General features: G+C 40.8%; 1 protein-coding gene across 2 annotated transcripts; it reads left to right on the plus strand.

The window, feature by feature from the left end:
* The first annotated feature begins 730 nt into the window (after positions 1 to 730).
* Positions 731 to 11844, plus strand: LOC124153015 (protein unc-93 homolog A-like). 2 transcript variants are annotated; one of them, XM_046526112.2, is made up of 4 exons: positions 731 to 743; positions 7711 to 8644; positions 10307 to 10574; positions 10792 to 11844. In XM_046526112.2, exons 2-4 carry the CDS (start codon positions 7745 to 7747, stop codon positions 11115 to 11117), a joined length of 1494 nt encoding a protein of 497 aa, XP_046382068.1. In that variant the 5' UTR covers positions 731 to 743; positions 7711 to 7744; the 3' UTR covers positions 11118 to 11844. The 2 variants fall into 2 exon arrangements, with proteins under 2 accessions (XP_046382068.1, XP_046382066.1); XM_046526110.2 differs by lacking the exon at positions 731 to 743 and adding an exon at positions 1839 to 2159.
* The last annotated feature ends 3661 nt before the right edge of the window (positions 11845 to 15505 follow it).

A 15505-nucleotide genomic window follows, 5' to 3' on the forward strand; every position in this document is an offset into this window, starting at 1 on the left:
TGTAATTATGTCGACCAACTATCAGGTCATTATACTATATGCCATGTTGTAATACTGTAGACTCACTGTTAAGTCATAATGTTGCAATGTTGTAATAATCAATGCTATGATATGCAATGTTGTAATAATGTGGACCCACTATCAAGTCATTATGCCATGATATGCCATGCTGTAATACTGTTTACCCACAAGCAAGTCATAATGCTATGATATGCAATGTTGTAATAATTGTTTCACCCACTATCAAGTCAAAATGCTATATGCAATATTGTAATAATGTTCACCCACTATCATGTCATAGTGGTGTTTAAGGCTGCATTATGCCTTGTTGTTATCATGTGGGAAAAGTAGCAAGTCATGTTTTATAGGGCTTCCGGCACGTGCATAGCCCAGGAGGTCATGTTGTCATAACCTGTTCGGGGGTGGACACATTTATCATTGGAAACCTCAATGTTCCTCCATACAGCGGCCTTAGTGTGACATTTCACGTTACGAGACAAGCTCTCCCTTCATTTCGGAGTAAGTAGTGTACATACAAGTGTGATAAAACCATGCATAGGTCAAGGTAGATTTGGTACAGCTTTAACAAGTGTCAAAATTATCTGTTTGGGGGCCTTAAGAAGCTGGCAGAGTGTGTTACGCCTAGTCATGATTTATGAGTTGATAATACGTTGCGATCGTTGAGTTCCATTGCGATTGCTTATTCCGGAGGAGTACGTGCAGAGTGACGAATTGATTCGGAAGTAAGTAGACAATAATTATTCATCTTTAGCAAGTTAAACCGTTTGATGTTATTTGTATTGTCGTAAGAGTAATCACTGACATGTATATAGGTCCGTGGTGTAATATATTGCACGGGCATTTAAAAATATTTTAATGAATAACAAATGAATTATTTTAAAAGTGTCTTACTTCGTATTTGTGTGGTTTGAGTTAGTTTGACTTTATATCAATTTATCGACCCAACTATATTTAATGGGATGTAACTGTATTTAAATGGACTTTTGATCTTACCGTCTTCTTATATGTTTTATAATCTTTCCGAATGGAGAAATACTACGCTTTTATCATACTTGCACAATTACTCTCACGGCCTAGGAGTTGTTATATATATTTCTGTACATGGTCTACTATGTTTGTAACTTTGCGAATATAGGACAGTGTGTCAGTCAAATTGACACCCTCGTGACAAAACGTATCAACACGTCAATCAGATATCTGAGTTTTTATCACATTTTTATTAGGCAAATATATCTTTTTAACTCAGTAACTCAGATATGCCTCAGTCGTTTTCCTCTTGATGACATTTTTTGTTTGTTGTGAAATTAATTAAAAAGTCATGCAACTTTGACAGAAATGTACTTTCATCCCCCCGGTATGTAACACAGGGGGATATACTTATCACTTTGCCTGTCCGTGCGTCCTTCCGTAATCATTTTTGTCCGGATTATAACTCTAAAAAATAGGTATTCTTTCATGACAATTTGCACACACAAATACCAGGTTGTCAACTAGTGCCTTTTGCTGTTTAGGGATATTTATTTTAGTTTTGCCGTTTCTATGGCAACAAGTTTGACTTTGCCCCTGTTCATATTGGTGTGTACTTGACTAAAATACAAAGTTCCAAATCCCAAATCCATGGTATTGTTTTGATAGCTCTAAAACTACTCTTGTATGCGGACAGACAGTTGAGATAGTAATACATTTATTGAGTTGGACTTACTGTAACAGTCAGATGATTTGTTCTTTCGATTTTGTGCGGGCCGGATGGATTAGACATCTTCTGATGACTCTTGTTTAAATTTCAAACTGTAAATCTATTTACGATTCCAATGATCCAAAACGTTATGTACACTTGGACTGGAAAGATGAATAACAGGTTCTTGTTTGTTTTCATAATTTGAAAATAATTTCTTCAGTCGTGTCAGACATCCCAGACATCGTGTACATACAAGTGTGATAAAACCATGCATAGGTCAAGGTAGATTTGGTACAGCTTTAACAAGAGTCAAAATTATCTGTTTGGGGGCCTTAAGAAGCTGGCAGAGTGTGTTTCGCCTAGTCATGATTTATGAGTTGATAATACGTTGCGATCGTTGAGTTCCATTGCGATTGCTTATTCCGGAGGAGTACGTGCAGAGTGACGAATTGATTCGGAAGTAAGTAGACAATAATTATTCATCTTTAGCAAGTTAAACCGATTGATGTTATTTGTATTGTCGTAAGAGTAATCACTGACTTGTATATAGGTCCGTGGTGGAATGATGAATAATAGGTTCTTATTTGTTTTCAAAATTTGAACATAATTTCAGTCGTGTCAGACATTCCAACTGACACGTAAGTAGAATATAATACACAACTTTGATAGTAAGATTTTATCATGGAGGTTGAAATAAACAACCGATTTGCTTTTTCTTTAAATTGAAATTATTTGTAAAATATTAATCAGAATATGATTTGAAATACACAAGAAGCCAAAAACCAGATTGAGCTAGAACTATGTGACACTTTCATGCTGATTATTTCTGAAGCAATATCGACAGCACAAAACTCATTCATTGTTTTGACAAGGGTTTATTTATAACATGATTTTTATCCCATACACGGCTTTATCCAATGTGGACATGGGTGCTCTGGTTGCCTGATGTGACGTATATAGTTGACTCTATAAATCGCGACTGTCTTGTGGATGGAATATTGCTGATTGCGGGTTTCACAGCAAACGCCGGTTGAGGTACTTTGGCCCATTTCAATAATTCACTTGAAATGCAATCATAGATTATCGTCCCTTGTTATTGTTGTATAATATTGGGTTTTTCTTCACCCTATAGCATTGATATTTTCACTCAGGCAATATCTACTTTGTCAGGTCATTAGGCGTTAACATACCACAACATCTCTCAACATGTCAGCATCTCAGAAATTAAACTATAGACATTCTCAAACGCACCCTAAGTGAGAATATATATATCTTCGATGTATATAGCATGTAACAATATCCCATGTGTCATTTCAAACACTGTGCACCACAATTCAGACACTGGCCTTTCAGTCAACCCGCAAATACGTACCTAACTTTCTGCTCACAAACTGGCAATCAACGGGCGTGGTGTGATTTGACTATCGCGTCTATCTTTTGACAACTGAGGAAGCAATTCGGTTGTTAAACCAGTGTCTTATGTTGGTTTTCTCAGAGTGAATGATTATAATAACCTCACAATCGACCAGCATGATAACAGTGAGGGTAAATACCATGTCAACCAGTACAGTGCAATTACATTGAATGAGAAAATGTTATGTTGGTTTAAGTCTGAAAAGGACTGGTGAGCAAAGGACTATATTTTCAAGATATTTAATACTTTCGAAGTAATTTCATCACAGAGAAAACACGATGGTAAGATGACATAACAATACAGGGGGAATATCAGGAAGGAATCAATAATACAAAGGAAACAATGATATAGAGAAAACACAATGATCGAGAGGGAACACAATGATAGAGAGGGAACACAATGATACAGAGGGAACATAATGATAGAGGGAAAACACAATGATAGTGAGCAAACAATGAAACAGAGGACATAATTATAGAGGGAAGAACTGGTAGAGAGGGAAGACAATGATACAGAGGGAACACAATGGTACAGAGGGTACACAATGATATAGAGGGAACACAGTGATACAGAGGGAATACAATGATAGAGACGGAAAATGGTACAGAGGGTACACAATGATATAGAGGGAACACAATGATATAGAGGGAACACAATGATACGGAGGGAACACAATGGTACAGAGGGAATACAATGATACGGAGGGAACACAATGATACAGAGGGAATACAATGATACAGAGGGAACACAATGATACAGAGGGAATGCAATGATAGAGAGGGAACAATGGTATAGAAGGAATACAATGATACAGGGGGAACACAATGATACGGAGGGAATACAATGATAGAGAGGGAATACAATGATACAGAGGGAACACAATGATACGGAATGTACACAATGATAGAGAGGGAACAATGGTACAGAGGGTACACCATGATATAGAGGGAATACAATGATAGAGAGGGAACAATGGTACAGAGGGTACGCAATGATACAGAGGGAATACAATGATATAGAGGGAGCAATGGTACAGAGGGTACACAATGGTATAGAGGGAATACAATGATACAGAGGGATACAATGATAGAGAGGGAACAATGGTACAGAGGGTACACAATGATACAGAGGGGACACAATGATACAGAGGGAATACAATGATAGAGAGGGAACAACGGTACAGAGGGAACAGAATGATAGAGAGGGAATACAATGATACAGGGTACACAATGATACAGAGGGAACACAATGATACAGAGGGTACACAATGATACAGAGGGAAGACAATGATACAGATGGAACACAATGATACAGAGGGAACACAATGATACAGAGGGAACACAATGATACAGAGGGAACACAATGATAGAGAGGTAACACAATGATACAGAGGGAACACAATGATACAGAGGGAACACAATGATAGAGAGGTAACACAATGATACAGAGGGAACACAATGACAGATAGGGAACACAATGATACAGAGGGAACACAATGATACAGAGGGAACACGATGATACAGAGGGAAGACAATGATACAGGGGGAACACAATGATACAGAGGGAACACAATGATACAGGGGGAACACAATGATACAGAGGGAATACAATGACAGATAGGGAACACAATGATACAGAGGGAACACAATGATACAGAGGGAACACAATGATACAGAGGGAACACAATGTTACAGATGACATTGAATGATTAAGGGGAACATTCAAATAGTGTTCAAGAAGTAATACCGCTTCTGCTGACTACTTTGAGTGTCCTGTTGGCTTACATCAAGGTTGTCTACTTAGCCCACTTTTATATTCGTGACACTCTTTATTAGAGGATCACCAGCTGAAGTGTTGTCGCATGTAGGTGTTTCTTTGAAACATATATCGTTAACGCTGATGATGTCATAGTTTGGGGGGGCACGGGTGGCCCAGTCGTCTAAGGCGCCGCGATTCGCTGTGCAGAGTTGCTTCCCTTGGGCACGCCAGAAACCTATGATTGTGGGTTCGAATCCCGGTTCGCCCCGATTATGTTTCTAGGTTTGTCAGCACCATACCCGTGCTCGTGGGTTGCACCGAAGTGGTAAACGTCTGAGACCTGCATCACTTCGGGCTTTCCTCCCACATTAAGCTGACACGCCGTGATATAACTGGAATATTGTTAAAAGCGGCGTTAAACCCAACTCACTCACTCACTCATAGTTTTGTCTCCGCTGCAGTGTCAGGGTCACCAAAACAGCGAAATCGTGTCCACAGTTAATTTAAAACGTCTGCAGAAACATATTATATTGTGCGCAAACTACTTCTAGGGTTAGGTTGCCAGATACCTAACGCTATTGTTCATGGTGAAAGTGATATCCAAATGCATATAATCTTTTGTTCTGAGCTCACAACAATTGGTTGAAATTTATTGAAATGTACGAAGGCCACTTTGCGAGAAAGGTATACAATATGCTATGTACCATAACAATAACAGTGACTAAACAAAGTAAAGTCACATCGGCAATATTTGAGCCATATCGTGTCTTTCGAAGGTTTAATACAATGAATACATGCAATCTATAAAAAACTGCCAACAACGGACAGTAAAATAACCAGACTTATCACAGATTATGATTTAAAACTAGCATGGAACCATAAAAAAACATCACTAAACAGAACAATACATTGTAAAAACGGGCTATATATCGCCAGCAACTGAAGGTAGACCATACTAGGGACCATGGGGACTTACAGTACTTAAGCTTCCTGCATGAACCCAAGCAGGATTTACATCATCCCTTCAGGTAAGGAAGAGAATATATGGATGTCAACTTCTTTATAATGAGGAACACAACGTTTCGGAGTATATGCTTACTCCATCTTCAGGTGAATGAATGCCATGAGGCAGAGAGCATATATATGTACATGTAAGGACAACAAAGTTAATAAGATAACAAAAGGTGGAAATTAACAAAGGGTAGAAACTGACAAGGGAAGCCAACAGATGATTGGCGCTGATAGGTGATTAGCAATAGACAATGGAAGCCAACACTTTACAGTAATTAGAGCTGATAGGTGTTGGCAATTATCTACAATATAGCCGAATTTTAAAAAAACCCACATATTCTGCGATTAAAACCGTGGCAGTAATAAATATACTGCGAATGTCATGGACTTATCTCCGGGAAACAATCCTATTACACTACTTCAACACCCTTAGAGGTACAGCCCCTAACAATCTTAGTTATCTAATTTATTCAATCAATATTAAAGATCCTTTATTAATTACAAAACAAAACAAGAGCTGATATTGTTCCATAGCAATAACAATGTTGTTGATAGCCATTATTCTTTTAATACTCCCATGCTGTTCGAGCACGCTTTTGGAGAGAAATATGCCTTTCATAGAATGTAGCCATAATCATTTTGTTCTTCATCACTATACTTTGGGGCATTAGTGACAAAACTGATGACCGATACAATTTCCTATTTGACGTGTACTATATGTTCCCTTGTTATTTAGGTGAAAAAATGACTTGTCTTTGCATGTGTTTGTGATGGGTGCCACCGATGGGACAGGATACGCTTGCCTTTTTGTCTATGATATTTGCTAGTGATCCATAAACACGTGCTTATCGGAATCGTATAAATGACTCTTGCGGAGATTCCGTATGATAATGGGGACAATTTTGTCACTTTTATAAAGAATTGAAGAGTGTATATGAGCCTGAAATATTTTACATTTATAACTGAGAAATATTTTTTACGATTTAGATCTAGTCTGTTTCAGTTAAAGATGAACAATGAGGAGATGGTTAACATTTGATCTGTCATTTTGATTCGTGGAACAGAAGATGCTACTGATACAGCACACAGCTATGATATGAAATGTATGCATATGATGCTTACATGGAAGACAGAGATAAAACCCATTCATATTAAATAATGCAACATCCTGTTATTGTACCACACTGTACAGATAGGTACATGGGCCTCATGCATACATATATCTGAAACAAACAGTCATAATTAATGTAGTGTAATGCTGTAGTAAGAATATATAAGATTTTATGCACTGCATGTATTGACCCATCTTTATAATGGTATATATACGACGTTTGTTTGATTTACGTATTGTCTGTTTGAGCTGCAGCTGTTGCACATCAGTGACCTGACACAGACTCACAATGCCTCCGAAAGGGTCACTCCTTGTTGATCAAAATGGCGGGCCAGAACATCTAGTCTGTTTCAGTTAAAGATGAACAATGAGGAGATGGTTAACATTTGATCTGTCATTTTGATTCGTGGAACAGAAGATGCTACTGATACAGCACACAGCTATGATATGAAATGTATGCATATGATGCTTACATGGAAGACAGAGATAAAACCCATTCATATTAAATAATGCAACATCCTGTTATTGTACCACACTGTACAGATAGGTACATGGGCCTCATGCATACATATATCTGAAACAAACAGTCATATTTAATGTAGTGTAATGCTGTAGTAAGAATATATAAGATTTTATGCACTGCATGTATTGACCCATCTTTATAATGGTATATATACGACGTTTGTTTGATTTACGTATTGTCTGTTTGAGCTGCAGCTGTTGCACATCAGTGACCTGACACAGACTCACAATGCCTCCGAAAGGGTCACTCCTTGTTGATCAAAATGGCGGGCCAGCACACGAGGCACCTTCTGGCATCTGGTCGTCCTGGCGAGAGACGTTGGTGGTTTCGGCATCGTTCATGTCAGCGTACACCGCCTACCTCGCCCTGCAGAGTCTACAGAGCAGTCTGAACCAGGAACAGGGACTAGGGGTGGTGTCGCTAGCCTGTCTGTACGGGACAATCATCCTTTCCGGCATCCTCACGCCGCCCTTCATACGTCTGGTGGGACCCAAGTGGACCCTGGTGGTAGCGTGGGTATGTCACAGTGTATACACAGCCAGCAACTTCTACCCCACATGGTCCACCCTCATCCCTGCATCCATCTTGCTCGGGGCTATAGCGGGACCTATGTGGACAGCTCAAGGATTATACATCACCACCAACGGGGAACGTATTGCCAAAACAACTGGACAGAAACTTCACAGCATCCTGTCCAAATTGAACGGTGTCTTCTTCATGTGTTACGAATCTACTCAAATAACAGGCAACCTGATCTCTTCTCTTGTTCTCAAGCAAGGTTCCTACACAGACACTAATGTAACACGATGGTGTGGAGCTGACAACTGCCCAACTGCCGGCAACGGTACGGAGATAGCTGAGCCAGAACCGCAAATAGTGTACATTCTGCTCGGAGTCTTCCTTGTGTGTGATGTTGTCGGGTTGGCTCTCACGGTGTTTCTTCTGCCGCCTCTTCATAACACACATGCAGAGGTCTCCATACCGGGGGAGAGTACGGAACAGCCAGGGTTGGGGAAGACACTCGTGTCGTGGTGCACAGCTCTGTCCGACCCCAAACTCCTTTGTTTAGTCCCATTCTTCCTGTCCTGTGCCATGAGTCAAGGCATTTTATTCGCCGATTTTACAAAGGTAAGAGTAAACAATGTATCCCATACTGTGCCTTTATCACTTAAAACTGATCACAAAATGTATTTCAACTATTTTAGTTTGCATATTTCATGAACGAGTCCCGAGCACTTCGAAATAGGGAGGTTTCAATGTATTTTATTGTTCCTGCTAAAAAACTTAAGAAACGCGTTTTTGAACAGAATTGCTAATTCCGGGTGCAATGGACGAATCCATTTCCACAGAGCAGGGGACTGAGGTGGTGTGTGACAAGGTGTACGTCGGAATCATGCTCGACGTGTTTCGTTTTTGCGCTACGCGCACTCAACACATGCACTGTAGTTGTTCACATAAATATTTTTTTTCATTTCGCTGAACAAAGGTGAGGTGAGGTGAAATTGGGTTTAACGTCGCGTCCAAGATTATTGCACTTATATAGCGACGTGCATGCACGTGTATGTGTGTGTGTGGCTGCTTGTACTAGTCCGGACTGATGCCGATTTATAGTGCTAGCTCACTGAGATACCATGCCGCAGGTTAACATGAATACCCCACTCAGACACAGTATACTGACTCCGAGCCGACCAGTCCTTGTTTTAGCCCCTTAATGCCGAGCGCCAGACAGGGTAACAACAAGTACAATCTTTTAACGTCTTTTTGTATGACGCGGCCCGGGATCGAACCCTGAACCTTCCGCTCTCCGGGCGGACGCTCTACAAGACCACGGAGGCGGTCTCGCTGAACAAAACTCAACTGTGCTTGTCAGTTGTATACACCTAGAATCACGTTACAACTGTCGGCCGGCCCCGTGTTCTAGTGGATAGAGCGGAAGGTCGGGGGCTCGATACCCGGCCGCGCCATATCAAAAGACGACAGAAGATGGCAATTGTTGTTACCCAGCCTGCCGCTGCCAAGGACTGATCGGCACGGAGTCTGAATTGGCAATTCATTAATACTTCGGCATTATAAAACCGGCCTTAGTCCGGACCAGTACAGGCGCACCCACGCACGCACGCACGCACGCACACGTCGTAATATAAGTGCACTATTCTTCTACACAACATTAAACCCCTTTCCATGTCACCTACAACTTTGTTTGTTTGTTTATTTGTTGTTTAACGCCGCAGTCATCAATATTCAAGCTATATGGCGGCGGTCTGTAAATAATCGAGTCTGGACGAGACAAGCCAGTAATTCACATCATTAGCATCGATCCACGCAATTGGGATCGATGACATGCATCAACCAAGTCAGCGAACCTGACCACCCGATCCCGTTAGTAGCCTCACACGACAAGCATAGTCGCCTTTTACAGCAAGAATGGGTTGCTGAAGACCTATTCTATCCCGGATCTTTACGGGTCTCACCTCCAACTGGAGACGTGGGGTAGCCTAGTGGTTAAAGCGTTCGCTATTCACGCCGAAGTCTCTGGTTCGATTTCCCACATGGGTACAATGCGTGAAGCCTATTTCTTGTGTCCCCAGTAGTGGTATTGCTCATTCACCCACAACTGTAGAATGTACAGTTGATCGGCAGAAAGTGAACACACATCCCACTGGCCTACGAGAACACCTTATCGACTTACGGATAAGGCAGATCCACTGGGTAGATTGCCATATCGTTATATTTCTTGAGTTTGTTTAGCACTAAATATTTACGCAGTGTCCACATGTCTCTTTTTTGTAGGCCTTCATCAGTTGTTCTCTTGGTGTCTCGATGGTTGGCTTCATCATGGCTGCGCACGGTGCTATCACTTCAGTTATTGCGATCGTATCCAGTCAAATAGCGAAGTACACTGGCCGATATGGGTTGTTTGCCATTGCTTTCACGTGTAACATATCAATGGTCCTGACGTTGCTTCTATGGAAACCAGACAGTGACAACATTGCACCTTTCTTCGCCATTCCGATAATATGGGGAGTAGCGGTCGGAATATTCCATGCCCAATTTAACTGTAAGTATACCGCATTTTCGAAATTTAAATTATTTTGTGAAAAGTAGCTCCTTTTAAAACGAATTCGGGTATAACGAATATGGTCTTTCAGCATTACTGTTAATGAGAATACCGAATTGTGAGTCATAATGATTTGTAGGGTCGTGGTAAACGTTATACAACTGAAATATTGTTCAAAGCGGCATTATAAAAGACCTACACTCACTATCTGATTCAGCTCTCGTTGGCATGCTATTCCCTGAGAAGAAACCATCAGCCTTCGCCAACTATCACACGTGGAACGCCATCGGTTACACCATTACTTTCGCCTACGGAGGTGTGCTGTGCGTGCGCACAAAGCTCTATGTGTGTCTCGGAGCGGTTGTGTTTGGTATTCTGGGATATACAGGAGCGGAAGTACTGTATGCGAGACAAACACGAGCCTCTCTTTCCCGAGGCATCACGCATCCTGGAGACACCGCAAATGAGAATGTAACTTTTCTAAGTTCTCACAAAAAACAAGGTGACTTTGTGAAAATATACAAATCAACAACCCAAGGTTAAGGAAAGGATAAATTTCAAATGAAGCACATAAGATTATTTGTCCTTTTCTTTATTGTAATTCCAGCGTTATGATTAGCTGAATTGGTCACGTGTTATTGCATTCATTTCCCAATGAATGTCAACAATTAAGCCACGCCCACCGAAGCGGACTACGTTCATCTCTACGGAACATAGGGGAATCCCAATTTCAGTCGAGGGACTCTTTCTGCTCTCGGGTATCATCATGAGGTTATCTGTCCTAGTAATTGTTTAGTTCCATTTTCGGTTTCAAACATACCATAAAACCAAAAATACCACCGTCTAACACACTCACTTCACAAATACCGGCATCGCCTCATCTCAGTTCCAAAGATTTTCATTTCTCAGCAAACTAATGTTGAAATCTGGCGGATACTGACCATGCCATTTGAAAGAGCCGCCTTCTCCCTGACCTTTTCATTCTGATTGGTAACAGCTGCAGTTCTTCTTCTCGCCTCTTGCCTTGATTGACAGGTCACATGAATTTGTTTGATGTTACTCTCCGTTGATTGGATACTATGTGGGCGTGCCAAGTTTTGTGCATATATTAAACAATCACCGGATTCATGTCACGATACAGTATGTTTTCCAATGCCTGGAATGTTTATCAAACTCCACATATGTGTCCTCTTTGATTTATTTAATTGTTATTGATTATATTATTGTTTATAACACATGTTTTCGTTGTCGAATAAATTAATTGATTATTAGGATTGACTTTTTTGGAATTTTTCTGTTATTTTTTACAGGAGGGTGTGTGTGGGTGGGTGTGTGGGTGTGTGTGTGTGGGTGTGTGTGTGTGGGGGGGGGGGGGGGGGGGGTGGGCATTGAGGCACGAATCGAGAAACTGATGTGCAAACTGTATGAATCCGCGTAGTATTCATATCCCAGTGAACCGAAAAATATGCAGTCAATCCTTGAAAATATAGATGGTCTGATCGTTTATATAGCCTTGTGCGTTAGATAATACTAAGCGTCTATCACATGTCTTTACATTACATATTTTTATATGTGCGTGCGTGTTTATTATTCAAGAAAGGTATAAGGTCTTTGAAAGGCATTAAGAAGTCATACACATAAGGAAGAGAATATATGAATGTCAACTTCTTTATTATCAGGAGCACAACGTTTCCCCATGAGCAACTTTGGTTTTCCATATTCGTGCTCGCGAGTGCGTGAGTTAGTGAGTTGGGTTTAACGCCGCTTTTAACAGTATTCCAGTTATATCACGGCGTGTCAGCTTTATGTGGGAGGAAAGCCCGAAGTGATGCAGGTCTCAGACGTTTACCTCTTCGGTGAAACCCACGAGCACGGGTATGGTGCTGACAAACCTAGAAACATAATCGGGGCGAACCGGGATTCGAACCCACAATCATAGGTTTCTGGCGTGCCCAAGGGACGCAACTCTGCACAGCGATTTGCGGCGCCTGCTTTTAAATGAGCGTGTAACATTGGTACTGCAAGTGTATTTTGTGAGATTTGATCGCTGTATGAAGCCAGTACATTCATAAAGCATGTGCTTAGAATTAATGCATGAGCATAAAATTTGCATTGCAGAAAGTAGGTCTGTTAACTATCAAGCTGTTACAGATAATCTAATGTTGATACAATAGAGTGACTTAAAGCTGTATTTTATTGTTATTGTATACAGTATTATGGTATCAGTCAAAAACATTGCCTGTGAAACAATGGCCTACACACTAACCCACTGACCTCCTTAGAAAGGCAGGTACTTGAGTACTCTCAAACTAAGCGATAGCGTTCCTTAACAACATACACAGGTTGAAGCTCCGTTCTAGTGAGATAACGAGTCCTCTCTTTGAAGGCAATAAATGTACTGGGTGGGATATGTATATATCAATCCATCTTATCTGCAGCTCACACTCGGTCGGGTCACCTCAACCCCATTTATCATCTCGGCACGAATTGAGAATTCAAGCCGAGATTGCGAATTCATGCTGAGGTGAGGTGAAATGGGGTTTAACGTCGCGTCCAAATTATTGCACTTATATAGCGACGTGCATGTACGTGTGTGTGTTTGTGTGGCTGCTTGTACTAGTCCGGACTGATGCCGATTTATAGTGCTAGCTCACTGAGATACCATGCTGCAGTTTAACATGAATACCCCACTCAGACACAGTATACCGACTCCGAGTCGACCAGTTCTTGTTTTAGCGCCTTAATGCCGAGCGCCAGACAGGGTAACAACAAGTACCATCTTTTAACGTCTTTTCGGGATCGAACCCCGGACCTTCCGCTCCCCGGGCGGACGCTCTACCACTACACCACGAAGGCGGTCCGAATTCATGCTGAAGCCCCCATGGGGATTATAAAAGGTCCACAGCAACCAACGTATGGTTTTAGTGAACCGTGACTAAATGGAGCGAGTGATACGGCTCGATCAAGTCAATTGTTCACCCACGAAAACTGGTCCAAGTCAATAGGGAATAGCATCGGACATCAGTTTTGTCGCTGATGCGTCAAATTTTGAAATGTCTTCCACTTGTCTACCAAACAACGTTTGGAAAGCTTTTCCTGAGGCCTGGAATGTTGTAACCTGGATCAAACAACTTCTGAGTAAGCGTTATATGACGCTCTTTGAAATCTTGGTAGAAAGAGCATGGTCGATTGTACCTCAAAAGTTGTGAAATGTAGATTCCAAGGGCTTGAGCTGAAGGAATATTGCTCGACATAAATGGAAAGTTGACCATTGAAAAGTTGAAGTCATCCCTCTTGTAATACAGTCTTGTGGAGATTGTTTTCTCACTCTTAAACTTTATGCACAGACCTAAATATGAAACAGATGACATTGTCTCACTGGTCTCCTTTATTTCAAGCTCAGGTGGTTAAATCAGTGGAAGGGAATTGGCTATTTGATGGTTATATAACGATATCAGATCATCGATATACCTGAAGCTCAAGTTCAACATCTTAGCCAAATTACCTTGTTTTGGCTTTGCCAATCCGAGCAGGAATTCTGACTCATATGTCTAAATGTCTTACCCCCCAATTTTACGTAGATGTCATTAATGAGGAAGTCAAGTATTTCACATATTGTTTTCTTAGTAAACTTCAGAGGCATGCAAGGCATAAGGAATGTAAACCTCAGAGGCATGCAAGGCATAAGGAATGTAAACCTCAGAGGCATGCAAGGCATAAGGAATGTAAACTTCAGAGGCATGTAAGGCATAAGGAATGTAAACTTTAGAGGCATGCGAGGCATAAGGAATGTAAACTCTAGAGGCATGTAAGGCATAAGGAATGTAAACCTCAGAGGCATGCAAGGCATAAGGAATGTAAACTTCAGAGGCATGTAAGGCATAAGGAATGTAAACTTCAGAGGCATGTAAGGCATAAGGAATGTAAACTTCAGAGGCATGTAAGGCATAAGGAATGTAAACTTCAGAGGCATGCAAGGCATAAGGAATGTAAACTTCAGAGGCATGTAAGGCATAAGGCATGTAACTGAAACCAACAAGATGTATTTGTAAATACAAATTCTAAGGTCAACGAGGATGTTTGAAGATATGTTAAGGCATGGTCACTCTACCAGCACCTTGGAATCAACTTCTAAGCGACATTACCTGTTTTGACTTTGCCAATCCGAGCAGGAATTCCGACTCATATGCATAAAGGAACAGAGCAGCAAGAATGCGAGCACAATTTGTGCACAACGGGGATGCCTACGTCTTGCCCAAATGACCAGCCCTCAAAATTCACATCCACAAATTGTCCTGAACCTTTTAAAATAAATATGTTACTGTATCGATGGTCTCCACGTTTAGTGCAAATACCCCTTGGATCAAGGAATGAAGTTTCAGATCAGCAATGTGAGACAAGAACACTTTTACAGAGACTTTGACCTTGAATCTTTTGTCTGATCATAAGAATAATGTGTATCAAGATATATCATAACATCACAATTTACTCAGGATTTCATAAAAGGCACCATCTACCAAATATCTCGTGTATTGTCACAATGCCTTTTACGAAAACGTATCTGTTGAAATATATGTCACCGGCCTTTGATAGGATTAGATATTGTAACCTATTGTGGACTTTCTACACGATTTCATGTCCTTTTATAGTTGTATTGACAGGTTTACTGTCACTCAAATACATATTTGCAATATTAAACATGTCACAGTACAGTGAGTGTGTGAATAGTTCGGTTTCCAATACTATATGGAATCTTATCCAGACAAAGCAGCATCATAAAGCATGAGCGGCGATCCACACCATCAACAGTTAAAAACACACAAGTAAGATTAATGTTAAATTCCTCGATGTGGAATTATGGACTTATGATTTGCAGCCTACGTAAGTTAACTAAACTTTTTCACCTTGAGATGAAGCTTTTCCGCTTGTTC

The sequence above is a fragment of the Haliotis rufescens genome, unplaced genomic scaffold, assembly GCF_023055435.1.
Source record: "Haliotis rufescens isolate VD_foot unplaced genomic scaffold, xgHalRufe1.0.p SCAF_21, whole genome shotgun sequence".
Classification (NCBI taxonomy): domain Eukaryota; kingdom Metazoa; phylum Mollusca; class Gastropoda; order Lepetellida; family Haliotidae; genus Haliotis; species Haliotis rufescens.